Source organism: Cetorhinus maximus, chromosome 6 (assembly GCF_964194155.1).
Source record: "Cetorhinus maximus chromosome 6, sCetMax3.hap1.1, whole genome shotgun sequence".
NCBI classification, from domain to species: domain Eukaryota; kingdom Metazoa; phylum Chordata; class Chondrichthyes; order Lamniformes; family Cetorhinidae; genus Cetorhinus; species Cetorhinus maximus.
Window position 1 is genome coordinate 157,197,038 of NC_135884.1, and position 15,104 is coordinate 157,212,141.

Genomic DNA, 15,104 nt, shown 5'->3' on the forward strand with positions numbered 1-15,104 from the left:
TGTTATGCAGTGAGCGGTTAAGATCTGGAATGAACTGCCTGAGGGTGCATTGGAGGCAGATTCAATTGAGGCTTTCAAAAGAGAACTGGATCAATACCTGAAGAAAAAAATGCAGGGCACTGGGGAAAGGTGAGGGATTGGGGCTAGGTAAATTGGTCTTGCCAGAGAGCCTGCACAGTAGGATGAGCTGAATGGTCTCCTGTACTGTAACCATTCTATGATTCTAGGAAATGTTTACTGTTTCTCTCCTCAGATGCTGCTTGACCCACTGAGTATTTCCAGCATTTTCAGTTTTGATTTCAGATTTTCAACACCTGTAGCATTTTTCTTTTGAACTCAGTTGCTGACATATTTGTTGCTCTTGTTTAGAACTATCCACTGTACATTAAAACTGTCCCAACGGAGAATGAGCTGAAATTTCACTACACTGTTCACACTTCACTGGATGTCGTGGAGGAGAAGATCTCGGCAGTTGGGAAGGCACTCGTGGATCAGAGGGAGCTCTACTTGGGGTTACTTTACCCCACTGAGGATTATAAAGTGTATCCTTAATGTACTATTCTGGGCTTTAAAAAATAAACAACACAGACTGAGTGCAGCCAGAGCAAAGATTGGAAAAATGGGAGAAGGTGAGGAATAGTCTCACTGAAGAAGGATGAAATCACTTCAACGATAATGGAGGATACAACAAAAGATTAGCAGGCAATGGAGATCTTATGTTTAGAATTAAGAAATAGAAAAGGAATTAAGATTGTAGTGGAAGTTGTGTATAGGCGCCGTGGTAGCAGCTGTAAAGTAGTAAATTGTTTAAGTGCAGACATTGGATGAGCATGTTAGTAAAGGCAATCTATTTTTAAAGGGGGATAGTAAGTTTCATATAGTTTGTGAAAGACTAACGTATTTCCGAAAGGTAGTGAACTTCTTGAGAGTGATGTTCCTCTAGGGCAGGCTTGTTCAACATTTTCACTTGTGGGGCACATTTCCATTTTTTACTTACTCAAGTGGCTGATGAGCAAATTTCGGAAAGCGAGGGTTTGGCACAGCTTTAAACTGAATTTCAGAAAAAATGTGCTATTTAGAAAAGAAACAACTCGTTGAAAAATAAACCAATGTGAAAGCAATAAATTACTTTAAAGAATAATTAATAGATTAGACCAGTGTGTGAGAGGGTCAGTGTGTGTGTCCCCGGCTCATTCCCAGTCTCGGTGCTCACTCACTCACCCTTACCCACTGGGTGAGTATGTGGTGGTGAGAAACCAGAGACTGGGAGTAAGGCAGACACACACTCCCTCTCACTCCCCCACATACACCCGCGCTCTCAATCCCACCCGCGCTCTCAATCCCACCCGCGCTCTCAATCCCACCCGCGCTCTCAATCCCACCCGCGCTCTCAATCCCACCCGCGCTCTCAATCCCACCCGCGCTCTCAATCCCACCCCGCTCTCAATCCCACCCGCGCTCTCAATCCCACCCGCGCTCTCAATCCCACCCCGCTCTCAATCCCACCCGCGCTCTCAATCCCACCCGCGCTCTCAATCCCACCCACACACACTTTGCCTGCCTCTCTTCCCCCCCCTCTCCCACCTTCCCCCCTCTCCCTCCCTCTCTCCCCCTCTCCCTCCCCTCTCTCCCCCTCTCCCTCCCTCTCTCCCCCTCTCCCTCCCTCTCTCCCCCTCTCCCTCCCTCTCTCCCCCCTCTCTCCCCCTCTCCCTCCCTCTCTCCCCCTCTCCCTCCCCCTCTCCCTCTCTCTCTCTCCCCCTCCCTCTCTCCCCCTCTCCCTCTCCCTCCCTCTCTCCCCCTCTCCCTCCCTCTCTCCCCCTCTCTCCCCCTCTCCCTCCCTCTCTCCCCCTTCTCCCTCCCTCTCTCCCCCTTCTCCCTCCCTCTCTCCCCCTTCTCCCTCCCTCTCTCCCCCTTCTCCCTCCCTCTCTCCCCCTTCTCCCTCCCTCTCTCCCCCTTCTCCCTCCCTCTCTCCCCCTTCTCCCTCCCTCTCTCCCCCTCTCTCCCCCCTCTCTCCCCCTCTCCCTCCCTCTCTCCCCCTCTCCCTCCCCCTCTCCCTCTCTCTCTCTCCCCCTCCCTCTCTCCCCCTCTCCCTCTCCCTCCCTCTCTCCCCCTCTCCCTCCCTCTCTCCCCCTCTCCCTCCCTCTCTCCCCCTTCTCCCTCCCTCTCTCCCCCTTCTCCCTCCCTCTCTCCCCCTTCTCCCTCCCTCTCTCCCCCTTCTCCCTCCCTCTCTCCCCCTTCTCCCTCCCTCTCTCCCCCTTCTCCCTCCCTCTCTCCCCCTTCTCCCTCCCTCTCTCCCCCTTCTCCCTCCTCTCTCCCCCTTCTCCCTCCCTCTCTCCCCCTTCTCCCTCCCTCTCTCCCCCTTCTCCCTCCCTCTCTCCCCCTTCTCCCTCCCTCTCTCCCCCTTCTTCCTCCCTCTCTCCCCCTTCTTCCTCCCTCTCTCCCCCTTCTCCCTCCCTCTCTCCCCCTTCTCCCTCCCTCTCTCCCCCTTCTCCCTCCCTCTCTCCCCCTTCTCCCTCCCTGCCCCTCCCCCCTTTTGCCTCCTTACCTAAGAAAGGATATACTTGCCATAGAGGGAATGCAGCGAAGGTTCACCAGACTGATTCCTGGGATGGCAGGATTGTTGTATGAAGAGAGATTGGGCTGACTAGGCCTGTAATTCACTGGAGTTTAGAACAAAGAGAGGAAATCTCATTGAAACATAAAATTCTGACAGGGCTGGACAGACTGGATTCAGGGATGATGTTTCCTCTGGCTGGGACTCTAGAACAAGGGGTCACAGTCTCAGGATACGGGGTAGACCATTTAGCACTGAGATGAGGAGAAACTTTTTCACTCAGAGGGTGGTGCACCTATGGAATTCTCTACCGCAGAGGCTGTGGAGGCAAGTCACTGAATATATTTAGAAAGTAAAAGCAGACTCTAAAAGTGTCAAGGGGTCTGGGGAGAGAGCAGGAGTATGGCGTTGAGATAGAGGATCAGCCATGATCATATTGAATGGCGGAGGTAGCTCGAAGGGCTGAATGACCTCCTCCTAGTTTCTATGTTTTTAAAGAAAATAATCAAAAAGGCTAATGGGATGCTGGCCTTTATATCTGACTGTCTAGAATAGTGGGGGGATGGGGTGGTGGGGTACAGCTATGCAAAGCTCTGGTTAGACCGCACCTGGAGTACTGTGGACGGTTCTGGGCACCACACTTTATTGGCCTTGGAAGAGTGCATCCTAGATTTACCAGAATGACACCTGGACTCCAAGGGTTAAATTATGAGGAGAGATTGCACAAACTCAGGTTATTTGTTAGGGGGAACGGTTAGTTTCTCTAACCATCCTATGATTCGATGACACGATTTCCAGTGGTTGGGGTGTCTAGGAGTAGGGGGTGTAACCTAAAGATTATAGCTAGGGTTGAAATTAGAAACCACTTGGACACACAAAGGGTGGTAGAAGTTTGGAACTCTCTTCTGCAAGCGGCAATTGATGATAAGTCAATTGTTAATTTAAATCTGAGATTGATAGATTCTTGTGAACTAAAATTAAGGGTTACAGGGAAAAGGTGGGTATGCGAAGTTAGGTCACAGATCAGCCATTGTCTCATTGAAGGGTGGAAAGGGGTTGAAGGGCTAAATGGTGGCCTTCTGTTCCTATGTTCCTAGACACAGCAGAGAGACTAAGCTCAGGCTTGGCAGGAATTAGATTAATGTTGATCAATAAATTGATCCATTGAGTTCCACCTCCAGCTTCCAAACTCATAAGATCTTAAGAAATAGGAGCAGGACGAGGCCATTCAGCCCTTTGAGCCTGCTCTGCCATTCAGTCAGATCATGGCTGATCTGACTTGGCCTTAACTCCACTTTCCTGCCTGTCCCCCTAACCCTTGACTCCATTGTCAGTCAAAAACTCGGTCTGTACCCAGCTGTCACAGGGGTAATGTTGAGTGAAACAAAAACCAGTTTGGTCTGGGATCCTGCTTCTGACCCCTGCTGGGGTTGAGTGTGTCGAAGTCAGGAGAAGGTGGGATCTTGCTTGACTGTGATGCCCTTCATACTTCAAAAGCAGCTGTCATTCACTGTCTGGACTCGTGCTGCTTTAATGGGTCATTGCTTGACTGAGCTTTGTGTCCTGAACTGGGTGGGGGGAGGGAGGGAGGGTACAAGGTAGTGGATGTATCCTGCACCGTGATTGGTGGAGTCTGCATCCTGACAAAATGTGAACCTTTACTGATGTTTCCAGATATGGCTATGTCACCAACACGAAAGTGAAATTCGTTATTGTCGTAGATTCTTCCAATATCGCGCTGAGAGACAATGAAATCCGCAGCGTAAGTTACTCTGTATCTAACCCCGTGCTGTACCTGCCCTGGGAGTGTTTGATGGGGACAGTGTAGAGGGAACTTTACTCTGTATCTAATCCCGTGTTGTACCTGTCCTGGGAGTGTTTGATGGGGACAGTGTAGAGGGAGCTTTACTCTGTATCTAACCCCGTGCTGTACATGTCCTGGGAGTGTTTGATGTGGACAGTGTAGAGGGAGCTTTACTATGTATCTAACCCCGTGCTGTACCTGTCCTGGGAGTGTTTGACGGGGCCAGTGTAGGGGGAGCTTTTCTCTCAATCTAAACCTGTGCTGTACCTGCCCTGGGAGTGTTTGATGGGGACAGTGTAGAGGGAGCTTTACTCTGTATCTAACCCCGTGCTGTACATGTCCTGGGAGTGTTTGATGGGGACAGTGTAGAGGGAGCTTTACTCTGTATCTAACCCTGTGCTGTACCTGACCTGGGAGTGTTTGATGGGGACAGTGTAGAGGGAGCTTTACTCTGTATCTAACCCTGTGCTGTACCTGACCTGGGAGTGTTTGATGAGGACAGTGTAGAGGGAGCTTTACTCTGTATCTAACCCCGTGCTGTACCTGTCCTGGGAGTGTTTGATGGGGACTGTGTAGAGGGAGCTTTACTCTGTATCTAACCCCGTGCTGTACCTGTCCTGGGAGTGTTTGATGGGGACAGTGTAGAGGGATCTTTACTCTGTATCTAACCCTGTGCTGTACCTGTCCTGGGAGTGTTTGATGGGGACAGTGTAGAGGGAGCTTTACTCTGTATCTAACCCCGTGCTGTATCTGTCCTGGGAGTGTTTGATGGGGACAGTGTAGAGGGAGCTTTACTCTGTATCTAATCCCATGCTGTACCTGTCCTGGGAGTGTTTGATGGGGACAGTGTAGAGGGATCTTTACTCTGTATCTAACCCTGTGCTGTACCTGTCCTGGGAGTGTTTGATGGTTGGTGGGGGGGGGGGCGCGGCGGTGGCGATGCTGTAGTGGTGTTGTCGCTGGACTAGTATTCCAGAGACCCAGGGTAATGCTCTGGGGACCCGGGTTTGAATCCCACCATGGCAGATGGTGGAATTTGAATTCAATGAATATCTGGTATTAAAAGCCTAATGACCATGAAACCATTGTCAATTGTTGTAAAAACCCATCTGGTTCACTAATAACCTTTAGGGAAGGAAATCTGCCATCCTTACCTGGTCTGGCCTACATGTAACTCCAGACCCACAGCAATGTGGCTGACTCTTAACTGCCCTTGAAATGGCCCAGCAAGCCACTTAGTTGTACCAAACTGCTACAAAGTCTCAAAAAAGGAATGAAACTGGACAGACCGCCCAGCATCGACCTAGGCACCGGAAACAGCAAACTCAGCCCTGTCGACTCTGCAAAGTCCTCCTTACTTGCATCAGGGGGCTAGTGCCAAAATTGGGAGAGCTGTCTCACAGACTCGTCAAGCAACAGCCTGACATAGTCATCCTCACGGAATCATATCTTCCAGATGGCAAGGGGGGATTTTCTTATGAGGAGAGGTTGAGTAGGTTGGGCCTGTACCTCATTGGAGTTTTGAAGAATTAGAGTCGACCTTATTGAGATATATAAGATTCTTAGGGGGCTTGACAGGGTAGATGCTGAGAAGTTGTTTCCCCGTGTGGGAGAGCCAGGGCCAGAAGACATAATCTCAGAGTAAGGGGTCACCCATTTTAAGACAGAGATGAGGAGGAATTTCTTCTTTCAGAGGCTAGTGAATCTGGAATTCTTTCCCTCAGAGGGCTGTAGTGGCTGGGTCGTTAAGTATATTCGAAGCTGAGATAGATTTTTAATCAGTAAGGGAATCGAGGGTTATGAGAAAAAGGCAGGAAAGTGGAGTTCAGGATTATCAGGTCAGCCATGATCCTGAATGGCAGAACAGACTTGATGGGCTGAATGGCCTACTTTGCTCCTACGCCTTATAGTCTTATGGTGGTGTCTGGGACATTATCATCACCATCCCTGGGTATGTCCTATCCCACCGGCATGACAGACCCAGCAGATTTGGCAGCACAGTAGTATACAGTCAGAAGGGAGTTGCCATTGGAGTCCATAGCATCGACTCTGGACCCCATGAAGTCTCATGGCATCAGGTCAGATGTGGGCAAGGAAACCTGCTGCTGATTACCATGTACCACCCTCCCTCAGCTGATGAATCAGTGCTCCCCATGTTGAACGCTACTTGGAGGAAGCACTGTGGGTGTCAAGGACGCAGAATGTACTCTGGGTGGGGGACTTCAATATCCATCACCAAAGTGGTTCGGTACTCATGACTTTTTGACTACTGACCGAGTCCTAAAGGACATGGGTGCTAGACTGGATCAGCGGCAGGTGGTGAGGGTACCAACAAGAGGGAAAAACATACTTGACCTCATCCTCACCAACCTGCCTGCTGCCGGTGCATCTGTCCATGACCGTATCGGTAGGAGTAACCATCGCACAGTCCTTGTGGAGACGATGTCCCGCCTTCACATTGAGGATACCCTCCATTGTGTTGTGTGGCACTATCACCATGCTGAATGGGATGGATTTCGAACAGATCTAGCAACTCAAGACTGGGCATCCATGAGGCGCAATGGGCCAGCAGCAGCAGAATTGGAATCAAACACAATCTGTAACCTCATGGCCCAGCATATCCCCCAATCTACTACTACCATCAATCCAGGGGATCAACCCTGGTTCAATGAAGAGCGCAGGAGGGCATGCCAGGAGCAGCACCAGGCGTACCTAAAAATGAGGTGTCAACCTGGTGATGCTATAACACAGGATTACTTGAGTGCCAAACAGCAGAAGCAGCAAGTGATAGACAAAGTGAAGCGATCCCATAGCCAACGGATCACATCTAAGCTCTGCACTCCTGCCACATCCAGTCGTGAATGGTAGTGGATAATTAAACAACCCACTGGAGGAGGAGGGTCCACAAATATCCCCATCCTCAATGATGGAGGAGCCTAGGACATCAGTGCAAAAGATAAGGCTGAAGCATTTGCTACAATCTTCAGCCAGAAGTGCCAAGTGGATGATCCATCTTGGCCTTCTCCAGAGGTCCCCAGCATCACAGATGTCAGTCTTTAGGCAATTCGATTCTCTCCACGTGATATCAAGAAATGGCTGAAGGCACTGGATACTACAAATGCTATGGACCCTGGCAATATTCCAGCAATTGTATTGAAGACTTGTGCTCCAGAGCTTGCTGCACCCCTAGCCAAGCTGTTCCAGTACAACTACAACACTGGCATCTATCCGGCTATGTGGAAAATTGCCCAGGTATGTCCTGTACACAAAAAGCAGGACAAATCCAACCCAGCCAATTACCGCCCCATCAGTCTACCCTCCATCATCAGTAAAGTAATGGAAGGGGTCATCAACAGTGCTATCAAGTGGCACTCGCTTAGCAATAACCTGCTCACTGATGCCCAATTTGGGTTCCGCCAGGGCCACTCAGTTCCTGACCTCATTACAGCCTTAGTTCAGACATGGACAAAAGAGCTGAACTCCCGAGGTGAGATGAGAGTGACTGCCCTTGACATCAAGGCAGCGTTTAACCGAGTGTGGTTTCAAGGAGCCCGAGCAAAACTGGAGTCAATGCGAATTAGGGGGAAAACTCTACATTGGTTGGAGTCATACCTAGCACAAAGGAAGATAGTTGTGGTAAAAGCAAAAAACTGCGGATGCTGGAAATCCAAAACAAAAATAAAAATACCTGGAAAAACTCAGCAGGTCTGGCAGCATCTTTGGAGAGGAACATAGTTAACATTTCGAGTCCGTATGACTCTTCAACAGAACTAAGATGTTTGTGGTTGTTGGAGGTCATTCATCTCAGCTCCAGGAGTTCTTCAGGGTAGTGTCCTGGACCCAACCATCTTTAGCTGCTTAATCAATGACCTTCCTTCCATCATAAGGTCAGAATTGGGGATCTTAGCTGATGATTGCACTATGTTCAGCACCATTCGCGACACATAAGAACGTAAGAAATAAGAACTAAGAACAGGAGTAGCAAATTCGGCCCCTCGAGCCTGCTCCGTTATTCAGTAAGACCATGCCTGATCATCTTGTGTTTCGATTTCCACGCTCCCATCTATCCCTGATCACCTTTCATTCCCTTGCCTAGCACTAATCTGTCTACCTCTGCCGTACAAATATTCAATGACCCTGCCTCCACTGCCTTCAGAAGCAGAGTTCCAAAGTCGTACAACCCTCGGAGAAAAAATTTCTCCTCATCTCTGTCCTGAAAGGGTGACCCTAATTTGAAAACTGTGCCCCCTAGTTCTGGACTCACCCACTAGAGGAAACATCTTTTCGACATCCACCTTGTCAAGGCTGTTCAGGATCTTGTATACTTCAATCAAATCACCCCTCACTCTCCTAAACTCCAATGGAAACAAGCCCAGTCTGTCCAATCTCTCCTCATAAGACAACCCACTCATTCCAGGTAACAATCTAATAATCCTCCTCTGAACCACCTCCAATGCATTTACATCCTTCCTTAAATATGGAGACCAAAACTGCACACAGTATTCGAGGTGCGGTCTCACCCAAGCCCTGTATAAGTGAAGTATAACATCCTTACTTTTATGTTCAATCCCTCTCGTAACAAAGGACAGCATTCCATTAGCCTTAATTTCTTGCTGTACCTGCATACTAACTTTTTGTGACTCACTTACTAGAGCACCTAGATCCCTCTGCACCTTGAATTATGCAGCCGTTCTCCATATAAGTAATACTCTGCTTTTTTGTTCTTCCTGCCAAAGTGAACAACTTCACATTTTCCCACATTAAATTCCATTTGCCAGATCTTTGCCCACTCACTCAACCTACCTATATGCATTTGCAACTTCCTCATGTCCTCTTCACAACATACTTTCCCACCTATCTTTGTGTCATCTGCAAACTTAGCTACCATGTCTTCGCTCCCCTCATCTAGGTCATTGATGTAAATCGTAAAAAATTGAGGCCCCAGCACAGACCCCTGTGGAACTCCTCTCATCACATCCGGCCAATCCGAAAAAGACCCATTTATGCATACCTCTGCTTTCTGCCAGCCAGCCAATCCTCTATCCATGCTAATATGTTACCCCGTACACCATGCGCTTTCATTTTCCATAATAACCTTTGATGTGGCACCTTATCGAATGCCTTCTGGGAAATCCAAGCTCAATACGTCTACAGACTCCCCTTTATCCACCACACATGTTACTTCTTCAAAAAACACCAATAAATTGGTTAAGTATGATTTTCCTTTCACAAAACCATGCTGACTCTTCCCGATTGCCTTGACCTCATCTAAAGTGCCCAGCTATAACCCCCTTAATGATTGATTCTAACAACTTCCCCACAACAGACGTCAAGCTAACTGGCCTATAGTTTCCTGTTTTCTGCCTTCCTCCCTTCTTGAATAGAGGGACTGTATTTGTTACTTTCCAATCTGATAGAATCTTCCCAGAATCTAGCAAATTTTGGAAAATTAACACCAGCGCATTGACTACCTCGTTAGTCACCTCTTTTAAGACCCTAAGATGTAGTCCATCGGGTCTCCTCCGGTACTGAAGCAGTCCATGTCCAAATGCAGCAAGACCTGGACAATATCCAGACTTGGACTGACAAGTGGCTAGTGATATTCGTGCCACACAAGTGCCAGGCAATGACCATCTCCAAAAAGAGAGAGTCTAACCATCGCTCCTCGGCGTTCAATGGCATTACCGTCACTGAATCCTCATCTGTCAACATCCTGGGGGGTTACCATTGACTAGAAACTGAACTGGACGAGCCATATTAATATTCTGTTGAAGGGTCATGAGGACTCGAAACTAATAATCCGCCGATGCTGCCAGACCTGCTGAGTTTTTCCAGGTATTTCTTTCTGTTTTTGTTGAGCCATATTAATACTGTGGCTACAAGAGCAGGTCAGAGGCTGGGACTCCTGTGACGAGTAACTCACCTGATACCCTAAAGCCTGTCCACCATTTACAAGGCACAAGTCAGGAGTGTGATGGAATACTTCCCACTTGCCTGGATGAGTGCAGCTCCCACAACACAAGAAGCTTGACACCATCCAAGACAAAGCCTGGATTGGCACCACACCCACGAACATTCACTCCCTCTGCCTCCGATGCACAGTAGCAACAGTATGTACTAGCTACAAGATGCGCTGCAGGAATTTGCCAAGGCTCCTTAGACAGCACATTCTAAACCCACGACCACTACCATCTAGAAGGGCAAGGGCAGCAGATAGATGGGAACACCACCACCTGGAAGTTCCCCTCCAAGTCACTCTCCATCCTGGCTTGGAAATATATTGCCATTCCTTCACTGTCGCTGGGTCAAAATCCTGGAACTCCCTCCCTAACAGCACTGTGGGTGTACCTACACCACATGGACTGCAGCGATTCAAGAAGGCAGCTCACCACCACCTTCTCATGGGCAACAAGGATGGACAATAAATGCTGGCCCAGCCAGTGACACCCACATCCTGTGAATGAATTTTTAAAAAGTCGGTCCCTTCATCCAGGTCACTAATATAGCTCGTAAATAATTGAGGCCACAGCAGTGATCCCTGTGACATTCCACTAGTTACAAATTGCCAACCTGAAAATGATCCCTTTATCCTGACTCTGTTTCCTGTTAGTTAGCCAATCCTCTTAGCTCGGTTGGCTGGATGGCTGGTTTGTAATGCAGAGTGACACCAACAGCGTGGGTTCCATTCCCATACCGGCTGAAGTCATCCATGAAGGCCCTGCCTTCTCAACCTCCCCCTTGCCTGTGGTGTGGTGACCCTCAGGTTAAACTCACTGCCAGTTGTGTCTCTCTAATGAGAGAGCAGCCTATGGTCCTTTGGGACAATGACAACTTTCTTTCGTTTTTTCCATATTAATATACGACCTCCCAACAAAATGAGCTCTTACCTTGTGCAGTAACCTGTTATGTGACACCTTACCAAATGCCTTTTGGAAATCCAAATACACCTCGCATGCTGGTTCCCCTTTAACCACCCTGCTTGTTACATCCTCAAAGAACTCTAATAAATTGTCCAAACACTATTTCCTTTCACAAAACCATGTTGACTCTGCCTGATTGTATTATGATTTTGTAAATGCCCTGCTACTACCTCCTAAATAATGGATTCCAGCATTTTCCCAATGATAGATGTTAGGTTAACTGGCCTAAAGATTCCGGCTTTCTGTTTCCCTCCTTTCTTGAATACAGGTTGTTGTTTTCCAATCCACTAGGACCCTTCCAGAACCTAGGGAATTTTGGAAGATTCAATCAGTGCATCCATTATCTCTGCAGCCACTTCCCTTAAGACTCTAGGTTACAGGCCATCAGGTCCATGGGACATATCAGCTTTTATCCCATTAGTTTCCCTATACTTTTTCTCTTATGATCATGATTGTTTAAAGTTCTTCCCTTCCTTTTACCCCCTGCTTTTCTACTATTATCTAAGGAAGGATATATTTGCCACGGAGGGAATGCAACAGAGGTTCACCAAATTAATCCCTGGGATGGCTCCTCGAATACCAGACACTTACTGCAGATGCATTTGCCTTATCTCCTGCCCTACCATCTTCATTTGTTTTCTTGTATCTAATTAGGCTTCAAGTTTAGAACATCACCGGACAATTAATCGGTATAATCTCGAGTGCAGCATCATCATTTCACTTCTTGTGTGTTTTTTCTCTCCAGATGTTCAGAAAACTCCATAATTCCTACACAGATGTCATGTGCAATCCATTCTACAACCCGGGAGAACTGATTCAGTCCAAGTAAGGAGTGTTTGAGGGCTGAACATGGGATGACGAACTCTGATTTGCTCTTTGGTTCTGGTGTATATGTGTTATGCTGATAAAAGGCTAGTGGAAAATGGAAGTTACCCAAAAGACTGAATAATAGGAGTCAGCTGAAATCTTCAAGACTGAGATGGATATATTTTTGTTTGTTAGGGTATTGAGGGATTTAGGGCAAAGATGAGTAAATGGAGTTGAGCTGAATGGTGGGACAGGCTTTAATAGCCTCTCCCTGTTGCTATTGTCATTTATATCTTCCGGGCAGTTTTTCCCCTATTTTTGTTTGATAGGAAAGGGTGGGGAGGGGTCAGCATGGGGTGGAACTCACTGTGTAGTCCCAGAGTTGTTCTGTACCCTCATTCTCCTGTGTATTTGTACTGGAGAAGTGATATTTAAATGTTTGGGAATCATGGCCTGAGGGCTGTTATCAGCAGATCCTCTGCATTCCTTATCTCCACTGATGATGGTACATGTGGGGAGAAAGAGAGGCAAATCTCTTCATCACTTGGCATCCAGTCATAGAATGATGACTGTCCTGTGTGGCTGATCACTCTAAATCCAGCCGTGGGCATAATTCACTCTGCAGTTTCTGAAGACTCTTGAATTTGAAAATTTCCAACTGATTCACTTCAGCTGGAGGGAGATGGGAGAAACCAGGCTGAGTGTAGCTCGCTGATTTATTGACCTATTAGTGAGTCACTGGTGAGGTTAGCTCCAGTTCCAGAAATTACCAAGTTACAGGATGCTCCAGGTCCCAGGGTGATCAAAACTCATCCAGTGGGAAAGCGAAGTGCATGAAGTCCATCAGTGGGAGAGGAAGATGACTCAATCTATCTCTGTTCAGACATGACCACCTCAGACTCGGGAGGTAGTGGGGTTGGTCTCCCAGATTTCTAGCAGTGGAATGGTAGCGGTAGGGCCTGGAGACCAGTGCCTACCCATCCTACCTGGCATGCAGTGAGAACCCCATAATATCACCGACCACCTCTTGATCTTCTGTTTTTGGGATGCTGCCAGTAACTGATGGCCTTGTGCTCTGTGTTCCAGGGTCTTTGATAACATGGTTTCGGGCATGATGGTTCAGGTCTGCTGAGGCCCTGAAAATCTGTGGAATTCCTGCTCTCCCCCAGCTTTGTGCTGTGGACCAGCTTCTCCATAAGTTTCCAGGACAGCTTTCAGTGACACAAAGGTCCTGAATAAAATGGAAAATCACATGAGATGCCATCGGATTCAACTTTAATTTATTTAATTTATGGGCTGAAAGTTTCATCAAGACTACAGTGTTTGTTATATAAATTTGCATAAGACTTTTGATTCAATCCAACATCTAATCATTCCTAATTTAACATCCTCTTTTTTTTTAGCAGTTTGTTTTGTGATGTTTATCTTGTATTTCCTGGCATGATGAGTAGCTTAAAAGATGATACTCTTGGAGTGTGTAAAGTGTGTAGATCTTACCTGGTTATTTCCCAGAAGCATAGAAGAAAAGGAGAGTATGAATCATGACACTCGAGACTGTTGTACAATTGTGTTATAAAGAGTGAAGTCTGATACCCCAGTAAAACTCATTCAGCAGCTTAACCTGTCTAATATCTAAGACTTGTGTGTCCTGACTGCAGGGCTGAGTCTGTGTGGAATTGGAGGGAGATGCCCTTTTGTATGAGGGAGCAGGACATTAGATATAGTTTTACCAATGCCGAGGTGTTACTTGGTTAATTGAATCCTTTATTCGCTGATTCTTCCACATCTAGCATTGGCTGTTCTTCTCACTAATTCGAGGAAGCAGTGTCCTGATTGAATCCAGGCATCTCATCTTCAATTTGAGAATTGGAAGTGCCCCAAATATTTGGATTCTGTGGGTTTCTTTCCATGCTGTTGAATGGAGATGTTAAAGGTTTGATAACTAATAGTTTGTTAGATACATAGTGTCTATTATTTGAGTTTGTGCATGCCTATCAGCTTCCACTGGTGGGAGGGTATATTTACAGCATGACCAGTTTACATGTGCTGGTTCCAATACGAAGATTGACATAGGAATTTGTAATTTGTGACTTTAAAATACAGCGCTGACAAATAACGTTACTTCACTTAGTCTTCACATCCTGTGGAGAACACCATGGGAGATAAGTGAATCCTTTTATCATTCACAAGTGATTTTTATTTTGCAGTGGGTTGTGCTTGTATCTGGTAAATGTCCATATGTATTAGTGTATCAGTAGTGCCGTTTGTATTGCCAAGTGTGTGTAAACACGAGCAAATCCACAACACTTGGCAGGTACATTCTAAAGACAGGAAATGGTGTGATATTAAAATCCTTTATTAACACATACAGAATAAGTACAGACATACCTGAATCATAATGTTACAGAGTCACAGGTGAACATACAGTATACTGAAAGCCCAAGTAAAGGAGAACAACATGCCCAAACATCTGTCACATCGCTTTGCTAGAATGGTCACAGAACTAAAGAAAATTCCAGTGAAACAAAATTCCACCTTTAGTATTTTAAATTGAAGTATTGCACAGTAAAATTCAATACATCAATAAACTTAATCACTGCTCCAGGGATCAACGCACTGCGGTTGGTCCTTCCAGAATGATATGTGAAATGACAGATAAGGACCAAACATGCTGGTCACTGCAGATCAGCTCTCACATCCTGAATCTACCACTCTTGCTCAGGCAGCTTCACCAACATTGGTTCCTTGTCCTTCAACTATTCCCAATGTCGCCCACACCCCCCACCATGACTCTAGGATACAGACTGAGTAAGGCAGGCTCTTGGATTGTGTGGGATCCCTTCAAGCTCAGTGTCCCCCATGTGCTCACATTTCAGCCAAGTATGATGGATCAGGAGCAAGAATCATGCCTGATTTTCTTCTCTTGAGAGCATTGGATCATCTATCACTGTGATATCACTCAACACAGCGTAGACAGAACTGTCGGTATCCAGCCCCATACATTGTTTTCGATCTTTTC

General features: G+C 47.0%; 1 protein-coding gene across 1 annotated transcript in view; it reads left to right on the plus strand.

The window, feature by feature from the left end:
- The window catches only part of trappc2l (trafficking protein particle complex subunit 2L), an 18,592-nt gene extending 3,901 nt beyond the window's left edge, over positions 1-14,691 (plus strand). Inside the window, 4 exon segments of the mRNA XM_078543024.1 lie at positions 341-542; positions 4,229-4,316; positions 12,024-12,103; positions 13,172-14,691. Of these exon segments, the coding sequence (XP_078399150.1) occupies positions 341-542; positions 4,229-4,316; positions 12,024-12,103; positions 13,172-13,217 (416 nt within the window). The 3' untranslated portion in view covers positions 13,218-14,691.
- Positions 14,692-15,104: the final 413 nt, after the last annotated feature.